We start from the raw sequence: 22,884 nt of genomic DNA on the forward strand, positions 1-22,884 counted from the left end.
AAAATGTACCAGTGAATTCAACCTTAAGAGATAAAATAAAATATAATTTAAAAAAAGGAACGTTTGATACTAATACATAGCTGAGACTCATTCTGGACACTACACGGTAGCACTCTCTTTTTTGTTTTGTTTTTTGTATAGCATTTACGTAGTTATGGCTTGGTATAAGAAGAGGGAGGGAGCACTTGGTGAGCCGTGAAGTGCTGCTATGCCCAGTCGGCCACTGGTGCAAGGTCCCCGAGGGACTTTATTCTAGTGGCGTAGGTTACAGGTGCTCTTTTAAAGCTCTAATGCGCATGGAGCCTAGAAACTCAGAAACAACTCCATCTCCACTTTGCCCCTGGGACTGAGTGGAGAACCAAGCTTTAGGAGCTGGGTTTTGTTTGGGGTGGGGCAGGAACTCCACTCACTCAGTGTGAACGACTGCTTACGACTGGACTCTGGCATTGTTATAACCATGGAATGAAAACGCATATGAGCCTTGTCTACACTTGTCTTAGCAGGGGAAAGTGGCACCATTCTGAAACATGGGTACTAATTTTAGTAGTGCAGATGCAGCCTTGCTGGCTTTAAGGTTGCACCTCATGCACTGAGACCTGACTCCTTCCATTTAGGAACTAAAGGCTTGTCTACACAACTATTTAAATTGTAGCAAGCAAGGGTATGAAACTACCCCATGGTAGCCCACTGATTTCATATGCTTTTTCTGGTGTAAGCACAGAAAGAGAGATGACTTTTTTTCCATTTTTCAGAACAAAATTAAAAAAGCTTTTTTAATTCTTTGTGCATAATCAGCACAGCTGAATAGGAATAATCATTCATAATTATTTTCAACTGAAGTAGCAGCAGATGAAATATAAGAGGTTTTTTTAAAGGTTCTACAAAAATAACAGCTTTTCTGTAGTCTAGGCAAACAAGTAGTGGTGGTAAGAAGTGTGTAATGGCGTACCTGCTTTAGCTGCAGAGTTGTTGGGGCTTTGCCTTGAAGCAGCAGAAGTGGGATGGCTGGAAGAAGCAGCTTTCTCGTCTTGTACTTTAGTGTCTTCGGATGCTAAAAAGAGAAGGGAAAGAGATTACTTAATTAACCATGCTATTAGAAAACAGTCTCTCTCTATTACACTGTAAGTTATTAATGTTATATAGCATTTAATTAACAACTCTGGGCATGCCTGTTATTTTAGAAAAAGTATCCTATAACATTTGGGGTAGACAAATGGTCCTTCCAAATTTCCCCATAAAATTTCAACAGCATGCATGATTATCTAGCCATGCAACTCCACATTTAGGTTGAAGAAAGATGTATAACAAAATTCCCCCTCTACAGTGCTCCCTTTAATCCTGTCTCTGAATTGTCTATGCTATACTACTAAAGGCTCATTTTTTTCTCCTATCCTCTCAGCGATGCTTAAATCCATGTTGAGCCATTACCTCTGACCAGCATATGAGACCACTGCTTCCAAAACCAGCCACATATCCCCAAATTCATCAGCCTTCAAACACCTGTTCCATTTCCTTCAGAAGGAGCTGGATTGGGCTCTTAATCAGGGCTAACAGCAGTAAAGCAGCACAAGCAACAACAGACTGAGGCTGCCCAGTGATTTAGGAGTAGCACAAACACTCCAGCTAGAGCTGGGCAAATAACTGATTTTTTGGTTCAGCCGGCAAACTGGAAAATCAGAACAAACATTTGGTTCGGTTCCAAAAACGTTCAGAATATATGTCAGCAAATTGGAAAAGTCTGGTCAGGTTCAGAAAAGAGGGACTCTCTCATCCCTGCCTGTTTCAGAGGAGGGATTTAACACCATATGTCCTACTTCCCAGTTGAGTGCCTTAATCACCAGGCTACTGAGTCATTCTCACTCTCTCTTTGACCCAATGACTAGTTCTGTATTCGTACAAAGTGGAACAGCTTCACCAGGAGAATTGAAAGAACCCACACCACAGAACAGCCTAGAGGCTGGCAGTTAGGATGCTCACATAAGGAGGGGGCAGATCTGAGTTCAAGTCTCTGCTATAGAGTAAGAACTCAAACCTGGGGCTCCTATACCCATGTAAGTGCCCTAATTATTGGGCTAAATGTTGTAACGGGGGAGCAAACATTTGTGTATCTACCACAAACACACTTTTTTCTGAAGCTGGCCCTGAAAACCATTTTCCCAGTTGAAATTAATTGGGTCAAATTTGCACGTGGTTTTGGGTCGACTGAAACTGCATTTATTTTTGGCAAATAAACTATTTGTCTGAAAATTTTTGCCCAGCCGTGACTCCAATTTATGTATCACCTATTATAACATTCTGTGCACTGAAGTAAAGAGGAATTTATATTGCTAAGAGTCAAAAGCAAGTCCCAGCTTCCTACATTTACTGCACAAAACATTAACAACACTTCAAAGACTGTTTATATTTTACGAGCACACCATAAACCTCTGCTATAGGTTCAGATGACAATTTAGGGCTTGATTGAAAGCCTGCTGAAGTCAGTAGAAAAAGCGTCTCATTGATTTCAATAGACATTGGCCCTTTGTGGGTCCAGAAAGAGATGCTTCTGGGCTCGACAAACTCCTTTACTCCTACTGAGAAAGAAAAAATGGAAAGCTTCACTTTCAAGTGTATTTAATCTTAGGCATAAATCAAAATAGTAACCTTACTCTGTTTATATTTGATGAAAACAAAGCCAGCCAGTCAGATTTCATGTCTCTCTCAGCTAATGGTTTGCCTCTGAGGTATACTCTTCTACTGTATGGATGAGTACAATTTCCTAAAGCCAAACAACCTGGGAAAATTAGAATGATGGTCAAACTTTGTGGAAGGGTTTTTAGAATTATTTCCAATGGTTCGAACAAATTCTGACTCAAAGGAAAAGGGAGATTTGTAGCAAAACCAATATACTTTTAAAAATCTAAATTGTTTAACTGAAAATCTCATTAGAAATGAGAGCTGGAGAAATTTGATTGCCATAGCTTTCAACGCTAACAAGTATTGCTCCATTAGGTTCACTTTGCTAAGTGAAGCTTTTAAGTCCCAGGTAATCAGAGAGATGGTATTGAAAACATAATTAAAAAACTTTCAGGAGGCCCCAAGGGATTTCCTAGTATTGTTTGCTTGAAGACTCTATATATGCTCCTTGGGAAAAAATAAAATCATTTAAGCACGATCTGGAAGGATTAACAATAAAGCTTTGCTATTAAGCTCTTTACTGAACCTGCATGAAGTGCTTTATTTCATCAGTCATAGTTTAGGGTGGGTAAAATAGAAAGGAGCGTGACTAAGGTGCTATACAGCATCTACATCTGGGCTTCTGATGAAAAAATGGAAACTGAAAATTTTCCATTAAAAACATCAGTTTTCAAAAGCCAGGAGTTTTCCTGAGAGTGTTTTTTGACAATCAAACATTTTTTTGCTTTTTGGAAAGAAATTGTGTGAGACGTTTTGGAATTTTTTAAAAACATGTCTTACAAAATAATAATTGGCATTTTTTGACCAGCTCTAATAAGCATTAACCATGGAGCCACCAAGGGTATTGTCTACACAGCACCTGGGAGCATGCCTCCCAGTAAGGTGGACAGACATGCACTAGCATGCTAAAAGTAGCAGTAAGAATGTTGTGGCATGGGTGGCCACAAGTACAAGCCCACCTGACCACCTGGGTCTATGCTCAGATGGCTAGCCTGTGCTATCACCCATACCACAACATCCACACTATTTTTAGCGAGCTAGTGCAAGTCTGTCTACCTCTACTGAGAGGCATGCTCCCAGCTGTAGTGTAGACATACCCAAAAGTCAAGGGAAGTCATCCTTGTAGCACCTGGCTGGGGCTGGCTCTATCCACAATAAATTACTCCACTGCTAAAAAGCAGCACAATGGAGGTCAAGACCTGTTAACATTTCCATTGCAAAGGCTGCTCTGAGAGTTCAATATCTTGCTATTTTAATGTCATATTGGATGGGAACTTAGCAAAAGGGTTTGTCCACTGTACTAAGCAATAAAAATTATGTTATAGAATTTCAGATGCTTTTTGCCTAGCCCTTATATGCACAACCACCTTTGAAAAAATACAACAGAAAAATAATACAACTTCGTGAGCACTTAGCCTCTAAACATACCATTTTCAAAACAGTGCATTTGAAACACGCTGTATATTTTTGTTACTTTAGTTATAATCTCCTTTTTTCACTGCTGCGTCACTGATGACCCACACAGAAGTTCATCTTCAAAGCCTAATGGACAGTTTTACCAAAGCCTGCCAAGACTTCAGGCTTACTATAAGCCTAAAAAAGACTAACATAATGTGCCAAGGAGTTGAGGAAGCACTTTCCATCAAGAACAACTATGAACTTGAAGTGGTGAATGAGTTCACATACCTGGGGTCCACTATCGCAGTCAACCTTTCACTTTAAACAACTCAACATCCGCCCTGGAAAAGCCACCACAACAATGTCTAGACTGAAGAGGGTTTGGCAAAAACAACAAACTGACAGAACACACAGAGAACTGTGTGTACCATGTGTGTGTTATCAGCACACTTTTGCATGGGAGAGAGACATAGCAGGAAAAGAGGCTCAACAGCTTTCAGTGAATCTTTGGTATCTCCTGGAGGGACAGAGTCACCAACATTGAAGTGCTCAAGAAGGCCAGCATACTCAGCATGCAAACACTCCTCAGACAGAGACACCTCTGCTGGGTTGGGCATGTGTGTGGAATGAATGATGGGCACATCCCAAGGGACATCCCCTATGGTGAAGGATGCCCAAAATTGCATTTCAAGGATGTGTGCAAGTGAGAAGAAATGGACATGGATGTGGACAAATGGGAAGATCACATTCAAGACCACAGCCTTTGGAAACAGGAGCTCAACACAGGTCTCCGGAGTTACAAGAGGAAGCCATCCAGCTTAGCAGAGGAGAAAAGAGCTCACAGAGGACGGAGCCCAAAGGGTCAAACCATCACCTTTAAGTGTGACAGCTACAGCAGGGACTGTCTCTCTCGAGTTGGTGGGTTTCTTCAGCCACATTCGCGGCTGCCATAAAACCAACTGAGTACATTCTTTACCTCTCAGGGGTGCATACCCATGGTCTCTCAAGACTGAAGTTTGCCTGTTAACTAATCTCCTTTTTTAATTTATATCGGCGATGTACTGAAACTCTGTCATGCGAAGTAATCTTTGGGAAGTGGTTTACTATTTCCTTTTGGCAATGTTGAGTGTTTTAGGTCCCGATCCTGCAAACAGCTATGTACATGGTTAACTTTACTCATGTGAGTAGTTCCATTGACTTCAGTGAGACGGGCATCCAGTAGATATTGGGAAGTATGTATTAATACCATTGTACAAGACCCTAGTAAGGCCTCAACTGGAATAGTGTGTACAGTTCTGGTCACCCACGTTCAAAAAATAAATTCAAATGGGAACAGGTGCAGAGAAGGACTACTCAGCTGATCAGGGGAACAAACACTATTTTACAAGGAGACTAAAAGAGCTTGTCTTGTTTAATCTAGCAAAACTAAGGCGGAAAGGTGATATCATTACTCTGTGTAAATACACCAGGGGAGTAAACACCAGGAGGGAGAAGAGCTATTTAAGCTAAAGGACAATGTTGGCATAAGAACAAATTGGTATAAACTGGCTAGGAACAAATTCAGGCTGGAAATTAGAAGGTTTCTAACCATCAGAGGGGCGAGGCTCTGGAACAGCCTCTCAATAGGAACTGTGGGGGCAAGAAACTTAACTAGGTGTAAAACGGAGCTTGATAAATTTATGAACAGGATTATATGATAGGGTTGCGATACAGGGGACTGAACTCAATGACCCAAGAAGTCCCTGCCAGTCCTATGTTCCTATTCATTCATGTGAATTATGTTAAACACATGCATGTGTTCATAAGATTGATGTAGTTCACAGGCTCAATCTGAAACTTTTTAGGTTCTTTATTTTTGTGGTGTTAGTTTTTTTTTTTTCAAATTGATTTTACTCAGCTGTTGTTTGCACATCTTTAACAGTGCATTTGCACTTTTTTCTCCCCACACTGCATTGCACACCTATGAAACATCTTGTTAATTCTAAATCAATGATTTAATTGTGACTGCATAGTATAGATAGCATAATTATAATCAGAGCCAGGCAAATTTTCATATGTGCATGAACCATTCTCACTTTCATTTTTGAAATTTCCTAATAAAAGAAAAAGCATCAAAAAATTGCTTTGGGTTAAACAAATGGCGTCATTCCATCCCAAACAATTTTAGCTTGTTATTTTGCCAAGAAATTCAAATTTTCTTTACTTTGTTTCAAATTCAAAGTACATTTTATTTATTTGTTGATCTATTATTCAATGTAGCAAAAAAATAAATTAAAAAATCAGTTATTTATTTACCCAGCTTTACTTGTAATAAGATATTGTGTACAAACAGCAACACTGGTGCTGTATTTTCTATACTAGGACAGTGTTTGTGGGAAGAGGTTTCAATTCATAGTCATTTTACTGCACAAAGTGATGCTGAAATTAACCGGATACCACAAGTGTGAATTTTAACGGTACAATACATGAAGTAAGAATAGGCAGTGACATTATGGAAATAGCCACTGTTAGTAGTATGTCATATGAGATAGATTACTTTATACCATAAATGGACTATCTAGACAACCAGACAGCTCTGTTTCCAAATCTAAAGCATATGACTGTATTGGTTGCAGCATGGTCTAATAACTGAACGTGGGCTCAGGAGCCAGAAAATTCTGAGTTCTCATCATAGAGCAATACTGAAGGAATGACCTCCTGTGGCAGACAGCAGCGTGACAGGCACACCTGCCTCAGTTTCCCCTTTCAGAGTCCCCAGTAACTCCATTTCAGATTCATTTGACACAATACCTTCCTTGGAGCTGGTTTATTATATAACATTGTGCAAATGGTCCAAAACCAAAGTCTCAAAATATATAGTTCATTTCTCACCCCAGTGGAAATAGTCAGTGAGCTCACCTGAAATCTCACCCCACAATGCCCCACATACCACACACAAGTACTTGCAACTACATCAAGACTCTCTAGCAGTCCTCCCCTGTCCCATGGCAACGAACTCAGCCTATCCTTCTGGAGTGTAACTCTGCTCTTCCGAGCAGGAAACCCCACAGCGTCTCTGCTGGGAGATCATCTTTACCAGGGGAGCACTCCTAATTCATCCCTGATCCCCCTCATGGTTCTGGGTCCAGCTCCCTGGCCCTGGAGATGGCAGCAAGTAAGCTCCTTCAGCCCATGACTCTGGCGCTCCAGCTTAGAACCAGCAGGCATCTCCCTCTGCTGTTCCTCCTGCCTTCAGCCCTGGTTCTCTCTGGCTTGGGATGCCAGCCAGCAAACCCCTCCTGCTATTCTCCTGCCTTCAGCTTTCTCTCAGGTCCCAAACATGCAGTCTTTGGCAGCTCTCTCCTGCCCGACTCCTACTCAGTCAGCTCTGATTCACCAAATCTTTCCAATACCCGGACTCTCTCTAACACTTTATAGCCCTCAGGTGCTGCTCCATACTCCTAACTGGGAGTACCTGCTCTGGCACAGGGGTGCCAGACCTACTTAATTTACTGGGGCCAGCCACCCTGCAGCAGCTCTAACACCTGCTCTGCCACTGACCTTGAGTGATTCACAACCTAAAGCACTCTGGAAACCAAGAGAGCTATGTGTAGACTAAACAGAATTTTTTTAAATTGGGGAACTATCTACTAGTGGAGGTATTAATTTTGCCTCCATCACTGTAGTACCTCACAATTTTTAATGTGTTTATCCTCAACATATCCACTGAGGGAGGGGAGTGCTATTATCCCCATTGTACAGGTAGGGAACTGAGGCCCAGTGAGATGTGGTGACTTGCCCAAGGTCACACAAAGTCAGTGTATAACACACTGAAGATCAATTTCTGCCAACATTTTCTCTCCCTGATTTTTACAGCTTCCCTGCTTGACAAAGACTTCACATCTAGCTCCCAATGGAGCTTTGTTCCCCCGTCAAACAAACAGGTCCCTGCCTGACTCCCAGCACCTCTCCATAAAGAAGATCCCTTCATGCAACCCTCCTCAAATTAGCTTCCCACCGTGGACTTCTTGCCTTGTTCTACATCCTGCAGTTTCTCTTTACACAGAGCGAGGTTTCCCAATGTCTGTCCCCTTAAAGGAAGCATAAAAAAGAATGTCAAACCGTATCTTGTCCCTGTCCTGCAAAGACTTAAATACATGCATAACTTTACCCACATGAGTATTTCCACTGATTTTAACATGGCTACCCATGTGAGTAAAGTTATGCATGTGCTTAGGTCTTCACTCTTTGCAGAATCTAGGTTGGAGCTTGTTTCAAACAGCTTCCAATAAAACAATAATAATAATAATAATACCACCTAGCTCTTATAGAGTGCTTCTCACCCAGAGATCTGCAAGTGCTCTACAAAAGGAGGCCAGTGTCATTATCCCTGTTTTACAGATGGGGAATGTGAGTCACAGAAAGAGGAAGGACTTGCCCAAGGTCATGCAGCAGGCCAGTAGCAGAGCTAAGCCACACTGTGCATTCATAAAAACACTAATTTTAAAATATATTTTAACAACAAATTTAGACAAAAGACCCTACCTAAAGCAGTCCAGTAACATAGCCTCTTTGATTGGGTCTGAAATCCACGGGAAATCACATATCCAGACAATGAATCAGCTGGGAAGACCTGTACTCTGCATCTCATTAATTTTTGGGTTTAAGTGACATCCTTAATGTTATTTGCATTTAATATTCTTCAGAGTGCCATCCCAAGTCACCACTAGGTCTACTGCAAGGATCTGCAGTCCCTAGCTTGCGTGTTATGGATACACTGCACAATTGGACAAATGAGCTTTGACAATGCTACTTCAAACCTGTGGAATAATCTGCAGTCGCTGCAAGAAACATGAATTCCATAAATAAGCCAAATACTTTCCCTCTGCACATAGTCTGCACTTTGCACACAGCTTCTTTTTCCTTTGCATCTCACACAATTTCCCTAGTATGTAGAGGTTGCCATGTACACACAACTCCAAATTAGCAATGGCAAGACTCTAACTCGGCAAAATGAGATGTAGCAAACGCACAGAAAATACACTTAACCTGCTGATCTGCTAAACTCTCTCTTTGCATTTTTAATATCCTTACAACCTATCATTACCTGCTTAAGGATAGGAAAAACAGCACAAAAGCCGTATCTGTTGCAAATATACGGTAGGGAATTCTGTTTGTGCTGTTGATTTATTTAAGTAATTTTTGCTCTTATTTAAATCATTTTGGCTTTAAAATTCCAGGTTTTAAGATTGCCTTTGGGAATTTACATGTACGCATTGAACCTAAATGAGCAGCAATTGGCAAAGCTAAATTAAAAAGCATTTTAATTTATGTATCTATTTAGATAGTGTAAATAACCATGGGGTAATATCTAACAAGTATCAGATTAAATAAAGAGTCTGTGGAAAAACTTGACAGACTTCTAAAAATAATGTTTTATTACTTCAATTCATTATTTATTAGTCAATTTATCATGTTTCTTAAGTAACCAATGTAACACTACTCATTCCATTTCCCTCAGCTGCGGTTAAAATCTTTTGTCTCAAGTAGCTGTAGTAAATTTCTGTCCACTTCCCAACAAGAAAAACAAACAAAACCAAATCCAAAAAACAGATGCTAAAGTACTCAGAGGCTGTTTAGTGACAGGAGAAGATACACATGCTGGTAAACTGGAGGCATCCAAATATCTGTAGGTGTTTGACAAGTTAGTTTCTTTACTGGATAAAATAGGTATTGAGCAGAAGAGGAGAAAGTGTCCTCTTCCAAACTCTCCTAGGGTTGCCAGGCGCAGGTTTTTGACCTGAGTGCCTGGTTGAAAAGGGACCCTGGCGACTCCGGTCAGTGCCTGCGCGAGCGGGCAGTGTGCAGACACCTCTGGCCCCTCCGCCTAGGAGCCAGATATGCCGGTCACTTCCAGGAGCGGCCTGAGGTAAGCGTCACCCATCCGGAGCCCACAGCCCAAACCCCCTCAAGCGCCCTCCTGGAGCCCACACCCCCTCCTGCACCCCAACCTCCTGCCCCAGCCTGGAGTCCCCTCCTGCACCCCAAACCCCTCATCCCGGCTGTACCCCAGAGCCCACCCGCCTCTCAGAGTCCACACCCCCAGCCGGAACCTGCTTCCTCTCTCGCATGGAAAAGATTATAATAGAAAAAAATTTTCTTCCAGCAATATTGTCATCACCATTTGTCAGTTAGTCCCTCACCCTGCCAAGTAGCTCTTTCCCATCAATGATCCCATTATCAGAGAAGAACAAGGAACTAGTATCAGAGGTGGCAACTGCAGTAAGGTGATATCACAGAGCCAAAGTAGCACCCAGGCACAGAAGAGGTAACAGTGTGGTACTGGGAAATTCAGAACAACTAGCAGTTGTAATCCATACCCCTCCCCACCCCCCAACTTCCAATTCTTATACTTTTTCAGATTCTTTACTTGTTGAGGTTGCTACATCGAGCAGTTCAGTCTAATTCAGAAACTGCTACTTTACACGCAGTGTCCCCATGTTTACTACAGGGTACAATGCAGAAAAAGTCACCAGAACGAGTCACGGGAGAAACCAAATATGTACAGCATTGCAAAATTAACTAGGACCAGCATAGGTTATTTCGCTGCCTTGTAAAGCAAAAATGCTGAATTTACAAACTAATGGTCCAATTTAGTATAGCAAGCTCTGTAAGAACAACAAAAGATGACATTTGAAAATGTAAATTCACTCAAAAGTGTCTCCTTTTTTTTTTGAAATACAACAAAAATGGACATGGGCTGGCACTAAATAGGTTTGGTAGCAGATGCTAAAAATTGAATAGTATGCCAATAATTAATTTGGAGATTCCTAAGAGACTCACCTGTCGCACAACAAGCTTATCCAGGACACAGCAAAAGTCTGTGGCCTTTGTGCTATAAGATCCACTGAAAAAGGGCCATTTGGTCAGCAGCCTGAAGAAAATGGGCCATTATTCTGAGAAGAATGTTCTGCAAGATGGAAGATTCTAGCTTGGTCCCTCCATCTTTCTGAGGACTCCTTTTCTTCTAGCTATACAAGTCAGTTCATGGATAGAATCTGCCCTGACATTTCCACAAAAATCTCATCACTGAAATAGCACTTCATGCTTTCCTTGTGCTTTAAACTCAGACAGTTCAGCTGCTGAGCTTGCTGGTAAGCAGACAATTGTCTACCTTATTCATTAATTTCATGAGTTGCAAGTTTACCTTATTTGTTCATGGTCCTTCCATTTGACATTATCCAAATTTGCCCTCTAAACTAATTAAGCCCAAAGGTAGTGCAAAGCTTTTTTGACTGTTTTCTGTTCCAGAAGTGGAAATGAAGTTCCACCTATTGGCAAGACTAAGTTTGGATCCAGATCCAAACTTTCAGAACATTCCCTTTTCCTAACCCTGGAGTTCATTTTTAAACTCCATCCAGTACAGCTGTACAGAGGGGGACATTTACTCCAGTCCTGGAACCTTTAGGCACTCCTGTCTGATTTGCTACTTGAACAGAAGATAGTCTGATGGACTGAGGATGGGGAATTATAAAAATTGGAAGTCAGTGAGTTTATTTATACCTAGGGCCCTACCAAATTCATGGTCCATTTTGGTTGATTTCATAGCCATAGCATTTTAAAAATCATAAATTTCATGATTTCAGCTACTTAAATCTGAAATTTCACGGTGTTGTAATTGTAGGGATCCTGACCCAAAAAGGAGTTGAGGGCAGGTCGCAAGGTTATTGTAGGGGGGTTGCGGTACTGCTGTGCTTACTTCTGTGCTGCTGCTGGCAGAGGTGCTGCCTTCAGAGCTAGGCAGCTGGCTGGGCAGCAAGTTGTATGGGCCTGTGGTGCCCATGCTCCAGCAATATTCAGGGCCCGGGGGCCTGGCTCCAGCAATATTCGGGGCCAGGTCTCTCCTCCGGCCCCGCCTGCCACCCCCATGCGCCTCCCCCGCATGTCCACCGGCCCCCAATTGTTGCCCCAGCGCAGAGCCTCTCTGCATCAACTGCCACCGCAGGGTCCTAGTGCCCCCCATCCACTACTGCCAGGGCACACTGACCCTGAGCCTACCCTTCCCCCTCAGACCCTTTCATTTTCCAGTGGGACCATCCACCAGCACAGGGGCCCCCCCTGCCCGCAGTCACCGCTCCTGCCCCATGCTGGACAAGGGGCAGACCCACCCCCAGCAAGGCTATAGTGAGGGGCAGCAACAGGGGAGAAGGTGCACATGTGATGGCAGCCCCCCTCCCCTCCCCACAGCACCCACCAGAGGGGAGGCAAGGGGACTTCCTGTACCTGAGAGGAGCCATAGGAGCACGTGCAGTAACAGTGGTGTGAGGTGAGTGTGGCGCAGAGGGGAAATGGGGGAGGCCCTCCCCCGGAGCTCACAAGTGCTTGCGGGGAAAGAGCTGGGAGTTTGCACCCCAAACTTCTCATCCCCAGCCCTGTCCCACCCCAGAGCCCGCAACCCCGGCCAGAGCCCTCACCCCCTGCACCCCAACCCTCTGCCCCAGACCCAAGCCCCTCCCACACTCCAAATCCCTCATCCCCAGCCCCACCCCAGAGCCCACACCCCAACCCTCTGCCCTAGCCCTGAGCCCCCTCCCACACCCCAAACCCCTCATCCACAGCCCTCACCCCTGCACCCCAGGCTTCTGCCTGAGCCCCTCCCACACCCCAAACCCCTCATCACCAGCCCCACCCCAGAGTCCTCACATTTTTACATTATTTTAAAAAATATACAGTAACTCCTTGCTTAAGGTTGTAGTTATGTTCCTGAAAAATGCTACTTTAAGTGAAACAATGTTAAGCGAATCCAATTTCCCCATAAGAATTAGGGTGGAGTTCGGTTCCAGGGAATTTTTTCTTTGTCAGACAAAAGGCATATATATATATATTATATACACACACATACATACACACACACTAAGTTTTAAACAAACAATTTAATACTGTACACAGCAATGAAGATTGTGAAGCTTGGTTGAGGTGGTGAAGTCAGAGGGTGGGATATTTCCCAGGGAATGCCTTACTGCTAAATGATGAACTAGCACTCGGCTGAGCCCTCCAGGGTTAACACGTTGTTAACGCAGCCTCATATTCTAAAAGGCAGCATGGGCAGAGAGAGACAGAGACAAACCCTGGGTGTGAGAGAGAGACTTTGAGACAGCAGCTACTGCCAGCAAGATCCCTCCATTCTGAGCCCTGTTGTATCCCTCGCACTCTGTGGTGATGGGGGGCAGGAACAGGGGAGGGGGACACCCTGACATCAGCACCCCTTCACCCCACCCTGCACAGCAAGCAGGAGGTTCATGGGAGCAACTCCAAGGCAGAGGGCAGGAGCAGCACATGGCAGTGGTGGGAGGGATACCTAAACTGCCCAACAATTGATAGTCTGCTGGGCAGCAGCCGCACAGGGAACTTAGGGGAGCTGATAGGTGGGCTGTCGGCCCAACCTGGTTCCAAGCCCCCACCACTAGCGCTCCAACGGGCTGCATTTTCTGCAAGCAGTGGACAAAGCAGGTGGCTGCCTACCACCACTATAAGGGAGCACAGTGCAACTTTAAACAAGCATGTTCTCTAATTCGGAGATTCCCAAACTGTGGTCCATGGACCACCAGTGATCAGCGAGCTCCCTTCAGGTGGTCCGCGGATAGTTCCCTCTAAGGTGCACACCTGGGCGGCCGCACATGAAAGAATGAAGGGCCACCCACCTAATTAGTGGAGCCGCGCAGGTGTGGCTCCACTAATTACGTGCCTGGACCCTGGAGAATTTGCACATGTAAGGTGATGTGGTGGCCTTGGGGGGGAATAGGGGGTAGGTGGGAGGGGGCAATGGTGTGAGAAGAGGGGGTGAGGGGGAATTTGGGACCCGCAGAGCTACGGCAGCCAGAGAAAGAGGCTCCAGAGCTGCGGCTGCTGGGGAGAAAGCCCCTTCCTTCCCAGCTTCAGCTCTGTGGCTGCTGTGGCAGGGGAGAGACCCCCACCCCCTTTCCAGCCCAAGCTCAGGGGCTGCTGTGGTGGGGGAGAGAAGGAAAGAACCCCACTTCTTCCCAGTCCCAGCTTCGGGGCTGCTGCAGCAGGGGAGAGACCCTCCCCCTCCTTCCCAGCCCCAGCTTGGGGGCTGCTGCAGTGGGGGAGAGAGGGCACTTCCATAGCATTAGAAAAGTTAAGACTACTGATATTAAAATATGAGTTGTGTGCTTTTATGTGTAGAACAAAAAAAGTTTATTATTAAGGGGTTTTTTTATATAGCACTTTTATCCAAAGTGCTTTACAATAGTTAGCTAACGGTACAAACAACATTTGGAAAGGTCATTAAGTGGTCCGCCAAGACACACAGCAATTTTCAAGTGGTCCGCGGAAAAAAAAAGTTTGAGAGCCACTGCTTTAATTGATCAGCAACGTAACAACAAAACAACGTTAACCAGGATGACTTTAAGTGAGGAGTTACTGTATATTGGCTTACAAGGTAGGCGGGGGGGGACAGCAGGGTGGGACTTGGACCTATTCTGGGCACCACCAAAAATTATACAAACCTACTGCCTCTGGCAGCTGGAGAGAGGCGGCTGCTGGCCAGGCACCCCGCTCTGAAGGCAGAGCCACTGCCAGCAGCAGCGCAGAAGGATGGCATGGTATGGTATTTCCACCCTTACTTCTATGCTGCTTCCTGCAGAGCTGGGCCCTCAGTCAGCAGCCACCACTCTCTGGCTACCCAGCTCTGAAGGCAGCAGTGCAGAAGTAAGGGTGACATGGTATGGTATTGCCAGCCTTCTGCGCTGCTTCTGGTGGGGCACTTCAGAGCTGGGCGCTCGGCTAACAGCTGCCACTCTCCAGCCACCCAGTCCTGAAGGCAGTGCAGAAGTAAGGGTGGCAATACTGCGAGCCTTCTAAAATAACCTTGCGACTCCCCTGCAACTCCCTTTTGGGTCAGGACCCCCAATTTAAGAAGCGCTGGTCTCCCCCTTGAAATATTTATAGTACAGGGCAAAAGCACACAAATGACCAGATTTCACAGTGTGTGACGCATTTTCTATGGCCGTGAACTTGGTAGGGCCCTATTTATACCCCCTAGAAGCAGCTCCATAATGCCTCGCTGGAGGTAGAGAATTCGTTTAGGTGGAGAGAGGTGGGACTTATCTAGCAGTTCAGTCTTTTCTCAGAGATTGGTCTGTTTCAGAGCCAATGTTCACAGCCTTCTTCACCCTACTTGGTTTGGAAGCACTAATAACAATGGACTTGAGTAAAGCCTGTGGAAAGAAATCTACAAAAGCCAGAGTCCTGAATTATTACAGTATCTTCCCCCTCCCCTCTACATCACATCCCTAATGTTCTCTGTGATATATGGTAATTTTCTGTAACATCCTTGAAAAACCTTACTAAATTAAGTTTAAGTATTTTGAAGTGCAATATATTAAATATAAAGTAGGGCTGTCAATCGCAGTTAGCTCATGCGATTAACTAAAAAAATTAGTCACGATTAAAAAAATTAAAACTGCAGTTAATCATGATTAATCGCATTGTTAAACAGAATACCAACAGAAACTTATTAAATATTTGTGGATGTTTTTCTACATTTTCAAATATATTGATTTCAATTAAAACACAGAATACAAAGCATACAGTGCTCACTTTATATTATTTTTTATTACAAATATTTGCACAGTAAAATGATAAACAAAAGAAACAGTATTTTTCAGTTCACCTCATACAAGTACTGGAGTGCAATCTCTTTCTCGTGAAAGTGTAACTTTCAAATGTAGATTTTTTTTTTGTTACATACCTGCACTCAAAAACAAAACAATGCAAAACTTTAGAGCCTACAATTCCACTCAGTACTACTTCTCGTTCAGCCAATCGCTACGAGAAACATGTTTGTTTACATTTACGGGAGATAATGCTGCCCACTTCTTATTTACACTGTCAGCAGAAAGTGAGAACAGGCGTTCACATGGCATTTTTGTAGCTGGCATTGCAAGGTATTTACGTGCCGGATATGCTAAACGTTAGTATGCCCCTTCATGCTTTGGCTACCATTCCAGAGAACAGAACATGTCGTTCATTTTAAGAACGCTTCCGCTGCAGATTTGACAACATGCAAAGAAGGTACCAATGTGAGATTTCTAAAGATAGCTACAGCACTCGACCCAAGGTTTAAGAATCTGAAGTGTTTTCCAAAATCTGAGAGGGACAAAGTCTGGAGCATGCTTTCAGAAGTCTTAAAAGACCAACACTGTGATGCAGAAATGACAGAATCTGAACCACCAAAAAAGAAAATCAACCTTCTGCTGGTGGCATCTGACTCAGATGATGAAAATGAACATACATTGGTCTGCACTGCTTTGGATTGTTATCGAGCAGAACCCGTCATCAGCTTGGACGCATGTCCTATGGAAGGGTAATTGAAGAATGAAGGGACATATAAACTTTAGCACATCTGGCATGTAAATATCTTGTGACACAGGCTACAACAGTGCCATGAGAACACCTGTTCTCATTGTCAGGTGACATTGTAAACAAGAAGCAGGCAGCATTATTTCCTGCAAATGTAAACAAACTTGTTTGCCTGAGCGATTGGCTGAACAAGAAATAGGACTGAGTGGACTGGTAGGTGCTAAAGTTTTACATTATTTTATTTTTGATTGCAGTTATTTTTTGTAAACAATTCTACATTTGTAAGTTCAATTTTCATGACAAAGAGATTGTGCTACAGAACTTGTATTCTGGTAAATTGAAAAATACTATTTCTTCTGTTTTTTACAGTGCAAATATTTGTAATAAAAATATAAAGTGAGCACTGTACACTTTGTATTCTGTTACAATTGAGATCAACATGTTTGAATATGTAGAAAACATCCAAAAATATTTAAATAAATGGTATTCTATTATTGTTTAACAGTGCAATTAATCACGATTAGTTTTTTTTAATAGTTTAACAGCCCTAATATAAAGGTTATGTATTACTCTGGGCCTCTCTTGGGAGGGGTTATGTGAACTCTGGGGAGTGCCATGAACTTCAAAGGACTATACTGAATAACGTGGCAGACAAGAAGGGACTTTTGGGACAAACAATGTCAAGTGGGAATCTCTTGGAGAAGGTGAATACAAATTCTCCTCCTCTGGCTATGGAAAAACCCAGCCTTTTGAAACTATGTCCTGAAGAGAGGACCATTGTCATATGACTACTTGTTCCCAGAGTGTCAGGATCAAAGGTCCATGCTGTATAGAGGAAAGATTGATCCATTCTGAGCTATGGCTGTTATGAACTGGTAACCACGGAAAAAGTCCTTTGTGGGATTTGAAGGACTATCTTATATCAAAGCCTTTGTTGGACTTGGGGCGTGATCTGGTAAGCTTATTAGACTGTGTGTAGGTTATTTCATTATTTTTAACGTTTTCTCTGTAATGCTTTCATCTTAAGAATAAGTGTGCTTGCTTAGCAAGGACTGTGTGGTAAGTTTAATAGTGGTCAATTACAGCTCTTCATAGCCTTTAGAGAAAAATAAAAGTGCAGATGCTGGCCTGTTTAGACAGTCCAGCTTGCTGGGGGTATTACAGTGTAGGCCAGGAGCTGTGTAGCGGTAACACTCTAGGCAGAAGGGAGAAAGGCCCGGGTCTGAAGATCTGGGAGCCTACAGTGAGTGCCCTTTGTGGACCACAGAAGAGGAATACACGTGCAGGTGCCCTGAATTGTGATAATGTCATACTTCTCACTTGCTTATTGAGTATTCCTTTAGATAAGAGACGTTCTTTCTATAGCCCTTAAAATTGTTCAGTTTCCACATTAATCTTACAAGCCTTTATCCAAAGCCTACTGATGACAAAATGGGCATATCTGTAGTGACTTCAGTGAAGCTATGGCTCCGGCCCATAATGAGGAAATTTTCACTGTGACAACACAGCAGTCTTTTAAAAGAGGTGGGACAGAAATGCTTTTCCATCTTGCAAAAATTAATCCCTTCGCACAACCCAAGTCAACCACCATACCTTTTGGTTGCTGTGATCATATACACTGCTATTCTGAAATGTTCCCGTCAACCATACATATAGTAATCAGGCATTGGACAGTCAGCTAGGCCCCCTTTAGGAAAAGGGCAGTACTTGTTGCCTACAGAGACATTCCACAGCTTCTATAAAGTTTTTTTGTGCATGTTTGTTTGCAGGGAGATGGGGAAGAGAAAAGGGAGGAGTGTAGGAATAGAGGGGAAGGTGGGAATTACTTTTCAGAGCAAGGAGCAAATTTTGCTTCTGTGTGGAGCTTCTGAGGGCTACCAAATATGGAGACCGTTCTGGACTGGATAACACTTCAAGGGCAAAAACTGTTTACAGAGCACATGGATTTGTGAACACTACCGTATTTTCAATTCCAAGGACATGATTAACTCCCCATTTATAATTCCCCTTTAATAGCTTCACACTGTTGGAAGCACATTGTTGGCATTTAACACATAAAATTATAAAAAAAATTTATTTCTTCTTCTTTGCATTGTGTGCACAATGGTTGGTAAATGTAGGGCTACTCTTGAGTGCTAGCTTGCTGCTGGAACAGTTTTATTGGGTTATATTAAGGTTTGGTTAGATTATAATAATGGTGGAAATGGCTTTTAGGGAACAGATTACATTCAAGATGAACTCATGCTGCAGCTGCCATTCTTTAACATTTATGAATTTTCAAGGCAAGGAAGCATCTGTGCACATTGTTTGATAAACTGCTCTGTTAAAGTAATAGCTCCAAATATCACTTTACTTAAAAACTAACAAAAAACAACCACCCCACATTAAATGCAAAAATCTAACCCAAATCAAATAATTATTTTACTACTATTAAGGATTTGTAGCACCTAAAGGCCTCAACCAAGATCAAGTTCCTCTTTCCCTCCCCCACCACTCTCCCTCCAAACACACTGAGTGAAAGGCTGTTCCTGCCTTGAAAATCTGCATTCTAAATAGCTAAGACATAAAAGACAGGAGAAACAGAAGCACAGAGAGGCTGTCCAAGGTCATTGAGCAAGACAGTGGCAAAGCCTGTAATAAAACTGAGGCTACCAGTCCAGGGTCTCATGTTTAGGTTATGCTACTTCTCATCTCTCTCCTTCCCCCCGCCCCTTTTTTTCCCTCTAAAAGCAAAAAACCCAGGCATAATTCTTAATAACTGTGGCTATGTAATAGCAAGAACACTTTTAAACCCAGTGTTATGTGACTCATAAGAGGATTGGTTATTAAAAAACAGGGGTCAGGGTGGCAGGATTTGTCCACACTTAGAAACAGCTGTAAATATAAAATAGATGACTTTTAGTATTTAAAAATAAGGTCATACATTTTACATGCTGCAAAGATTTATGGAAATAAGATGCAACTTTTTAACAGTGAAATACCTGGAATCATCTTACTAAGGGAAGTAGTGACTTCATTGTCACTTGGAGTCTAAGATGGCTTTCTAAAACATATGATCCAATTTAACCACAAGTTACTGGACTCAATAATGATCACTTACGTAGTGAGGAAGAGTAATTCCCTCCACTGCAGGAATTAGCGGGTGAAATTCTATGCCCTATTTTAGGCAGGAGGCCAAACTAGATGTGATCACCATGGTCCCTGCAGGCCTTTAAATCTATGAAGCCATGGATAATGTGATAGCCACTCTATAGCAACAAGCTCTTTCAAGTACATACAGTGGAAAGGGGTTAAGAAAAATGGAGGTTAGTTCCTATAGCCCATTTTTATCAATGGAAGCTTTTACTCTGAAATAGTTAAATGTAAAATGGTAAGCTGACATTTAGGAACTACATTCTTGGATGTAAATGTTCAGGCCACCACTTTAATTAGTCCAGTATAGGCTCTTTTCTTCCTCAGGCAAGATTTTCTGCTAGATCTGCACTCTTCTTTGTAATGAAAGTTCAATGGAATGGATGCTGTAGCCACTTTGAGCCAGTACAAAGTTCCATTTTCTGATTCTTCTCCTGTCCTATACATAAAAGATATGCCCTATCACCTTAAGCTTCAGATAAGCATTTAATGTGGCATGAAATGCATACATTCAGAAAGACTGGAGCAAAAGGAATGTTTCCAACAATCATATACAGAAATCCATGTTGAAACACTGATTTATGGAATGAAAATATATGTTGTTACATGACTCATCCTAAACCATTCCCTTCACTATCAAAAATAAACTTTTACCAGGAGAAAACTGTTACATTTAAAGAGGCATAAGGCTAATACAGCTGTTACCAGTCAACTGTATTTTTAAAGTAAAATAATACAGTCATGTGTTATTTAATTGAAGTCTATAGGTCCGAGTGAAGCACTTGATGCTTCATTTCCTGGATAAAGTCTTCCTTTGTTGAACTGATCCTGCTGGGTAAGCATTGCAAGGAAGTGGAAAAATCCCTGCCTTTTATTTATTTAGGGCCAGATTCTGCCATCCTTACTCACACTGAGTAGTATCTTACTTCACCTGGGGCTACTTACAGAGTAAGTGTGACTACTCAAGAAGTAAGGTACTACCAGGCATGAGGAAGGATGGCATAACCCGGACCTTGATGATTAGGTATAATACTGCATTAAAATAAATAAAACAAGGCCATAACTATAGTGCTGGTGAAGACTGACAGAACTGGACAAATGAAGCAGTCCACAAAACAGGTTTATTAAGTAATATGCTATCTAAGGTCCTGAAGGGGGCAAAATTACTGCAAGCCTCCTCTCACAGGGTTTGAGGTTGCAATCCAGATCACTGAGGGGTTATGTCATACCCTGCCCTGTAGCAGTGGGTGCCTTACGATGCTTTACTTCTGAAGCTCCCAGCCTGGGATGCTCACAGCCAGCATGGAGGTCACATCCTGAATGTCTATGTGCTACAAAGCCCTGGTTCAGCAGCTCTGACTCCAGCAGCCTGTCTACAGCCCCACTTTGGCTTCCACCAGCCTTAGTTACAACCAGCAAGTTGACCCCAGCACACTGCCAAGTCCTGAATTCGCCCCCCCCGAAACTGTGTGCTCTGCAATGTTCAGCCCTCACCTGAACCACTAAAGGAAATAATAAGGTTAGTTGCTCCTTTAAAGAGACAAAAGCACATTACAACTTACTAACTTAACTGGGATAAATACACCCTTACCTTCAAACACAGCACTAAGTTGGTTTATAGGGGTAAAAATAAAAGAAATCTATTAACAATAGGACACAGGTTAAGTGATGCCAAGTACAAGAAATAAAAGTAGAGATGGTTACAAGGAAATAAAAGTGAAAATGCATCTAAAAGTCTAAAATTTAATCTAGTAAGGTACAGGCTTTGTTCAAGATGGTTTCTCTCACCAATCTTCCTTTTTCCCAGCCATGACTGACTTTTCCTCAGTCAAGACCTTCCACAGAAGTACAAGATGCTGGCTTCCCTGGTCTTTCTTTGGTGAAAGATCTTTGCCTAAGCAGATTTCTCACCTATATTCAGTTCTCAGAGACTTCAGCCTGCCCCTGAGGGTTGAAAGGCCCATCTTTTTCACCTCTTGCTGTTCTTCCTGTCCTGTGGTCTTCCCGTTCTCCTGCTGATTTCTGTGTAAATGGGGTTTCCATTGGTTTTGGTCAAACCTTGCTTAATTTCTTTGGAAACAGGTAGATAGCTCCTATGTTTCCTCCTGTCTGAGGGAGACCTGGTTCTCCCTTTGTTTAGTCACAGACTATAAAATCTAATATTAATGTGTATCCACAATTCCTGCTATAGTGTTAATGCTTACAACAGAACACCACTAGCCATCACCTTCAGCCCCCAACTAAAACCTCTCAAACACATCATCAGAGATCTACAACCTATCCTGAAGGATGACCCATCACTCTCACAGATCCTGGGAGACAGGCCAGGCCTTGCTTACAAACAGCCCCCCAACCTGAAGCAAAAACTCACCAGCAACCACACACCACACAACAGAACCACTAACCCAGGAACCTATCCTTGCAACAAAGACCATTGCCAACTGTGTCCACATATCTATTTAGGGGACACCATCATAGGGCCTAATCACATCAGCCACACTATCAGAGGCTCGTTCACCTGCACATCTACCAATGTGCCATCATTTGCCAGCAATGCCCCTCTGCCATGTACATTGGTCAAACTGGACAGTCTCTACGTAAAAGAATAAATGGACACAAATCAGATGTCAAGAATTATAACATTCATAAACCGGTCGGAGAACACTTCAATCTCTCTGGTCACTTGATTACAGACCTAAAAGTGGCAATTCTTCAACAAAAAAAACTTCAAAAACAGACTCCAACGAGAAACTGCTGAATTGGAATTAATTTGCAAACTGGATACAATTAACTTGGGCTTGAATAAAGATTGGGAGTGGATGGGTTATTACACAAAGTAAAACTATTTCCCCAAGTTTATTCCACGCCCCCCGCTGTTCCTCAGATGTTCTTGTCGACTGCTGGAAACGGCCCACCTTGATTATCACTACAAAAGGTTCCTCCCCCCCTCCTGCTGGTAACAGCTCACCTTACCTGATCACTCTCCTTACAGTGTGTATGGTAACACCCATTGTTTCATGTTCTGTGTATATAAATCTCCCCACAATATTTTCCACTGAATGCGTCCGATGAAGTGAGCTGTAGCTCACGAAAGCTTATGCTCAAATAAATTTGTTAGTCTCTAAGGTGCCACAAGTCCTCCTTTTTTTTTTATAATTCACAATGATATTCATCACCAGGGTGTCACCTGCTTTCATAAAAGACCTTGATACACTTTTGTAAACAGCATTATTGTATACAATCAGTTGATTCAATTACTTGTCATTTGAGGTTCAGACCTCCTACCTTGATAGCCCAGATAAAATTTCTCTTCCGTGT

At 42.8% G+C, this 22,884-nt stretch overlaps 1 protein-coding gene across 7 annotated transcripts in view; it reads right to left on the minus strand.

Annotated features, from left to right (window-relative positions):
* Positions 1–22,884, minus strand: part of MAP7 (microtubule associated protein 7) — a 201,168-nt gene that overhangs the window by 92,856 nt on the left and 85,428 nt on the right. For all 7 annotated transcript variants that reach the window (XM_073337419.1, XM_073337417.1, XM_073337418.1 and 4 more), the window contains exon 2: positions 950–1,051. In XM_073337419.1, the coding sequence (XP_073193520.1) occupies positions 950–1,051 (102 nt within the window). The remainder of the gene's footprint in view (positions 1–949; positions 1,052–22,884) is intronic.

The sequence above is a fragment of the Lepidochelys kempii genome, chromosome 3 (assembly GCF_965140265.1).
Source record: "Lepidochelys kempii isolate rLepKem1 chromosome 3, rLepKem1.hap2, whole genome shotgun sequence".
Classification (NCBI taxonomy): domain Eukaryota; kingdom Metazoa; phylum Chordata; order Testudines; family Cheloniidae; genus Lepidochelys; species Lepidochelys kempii.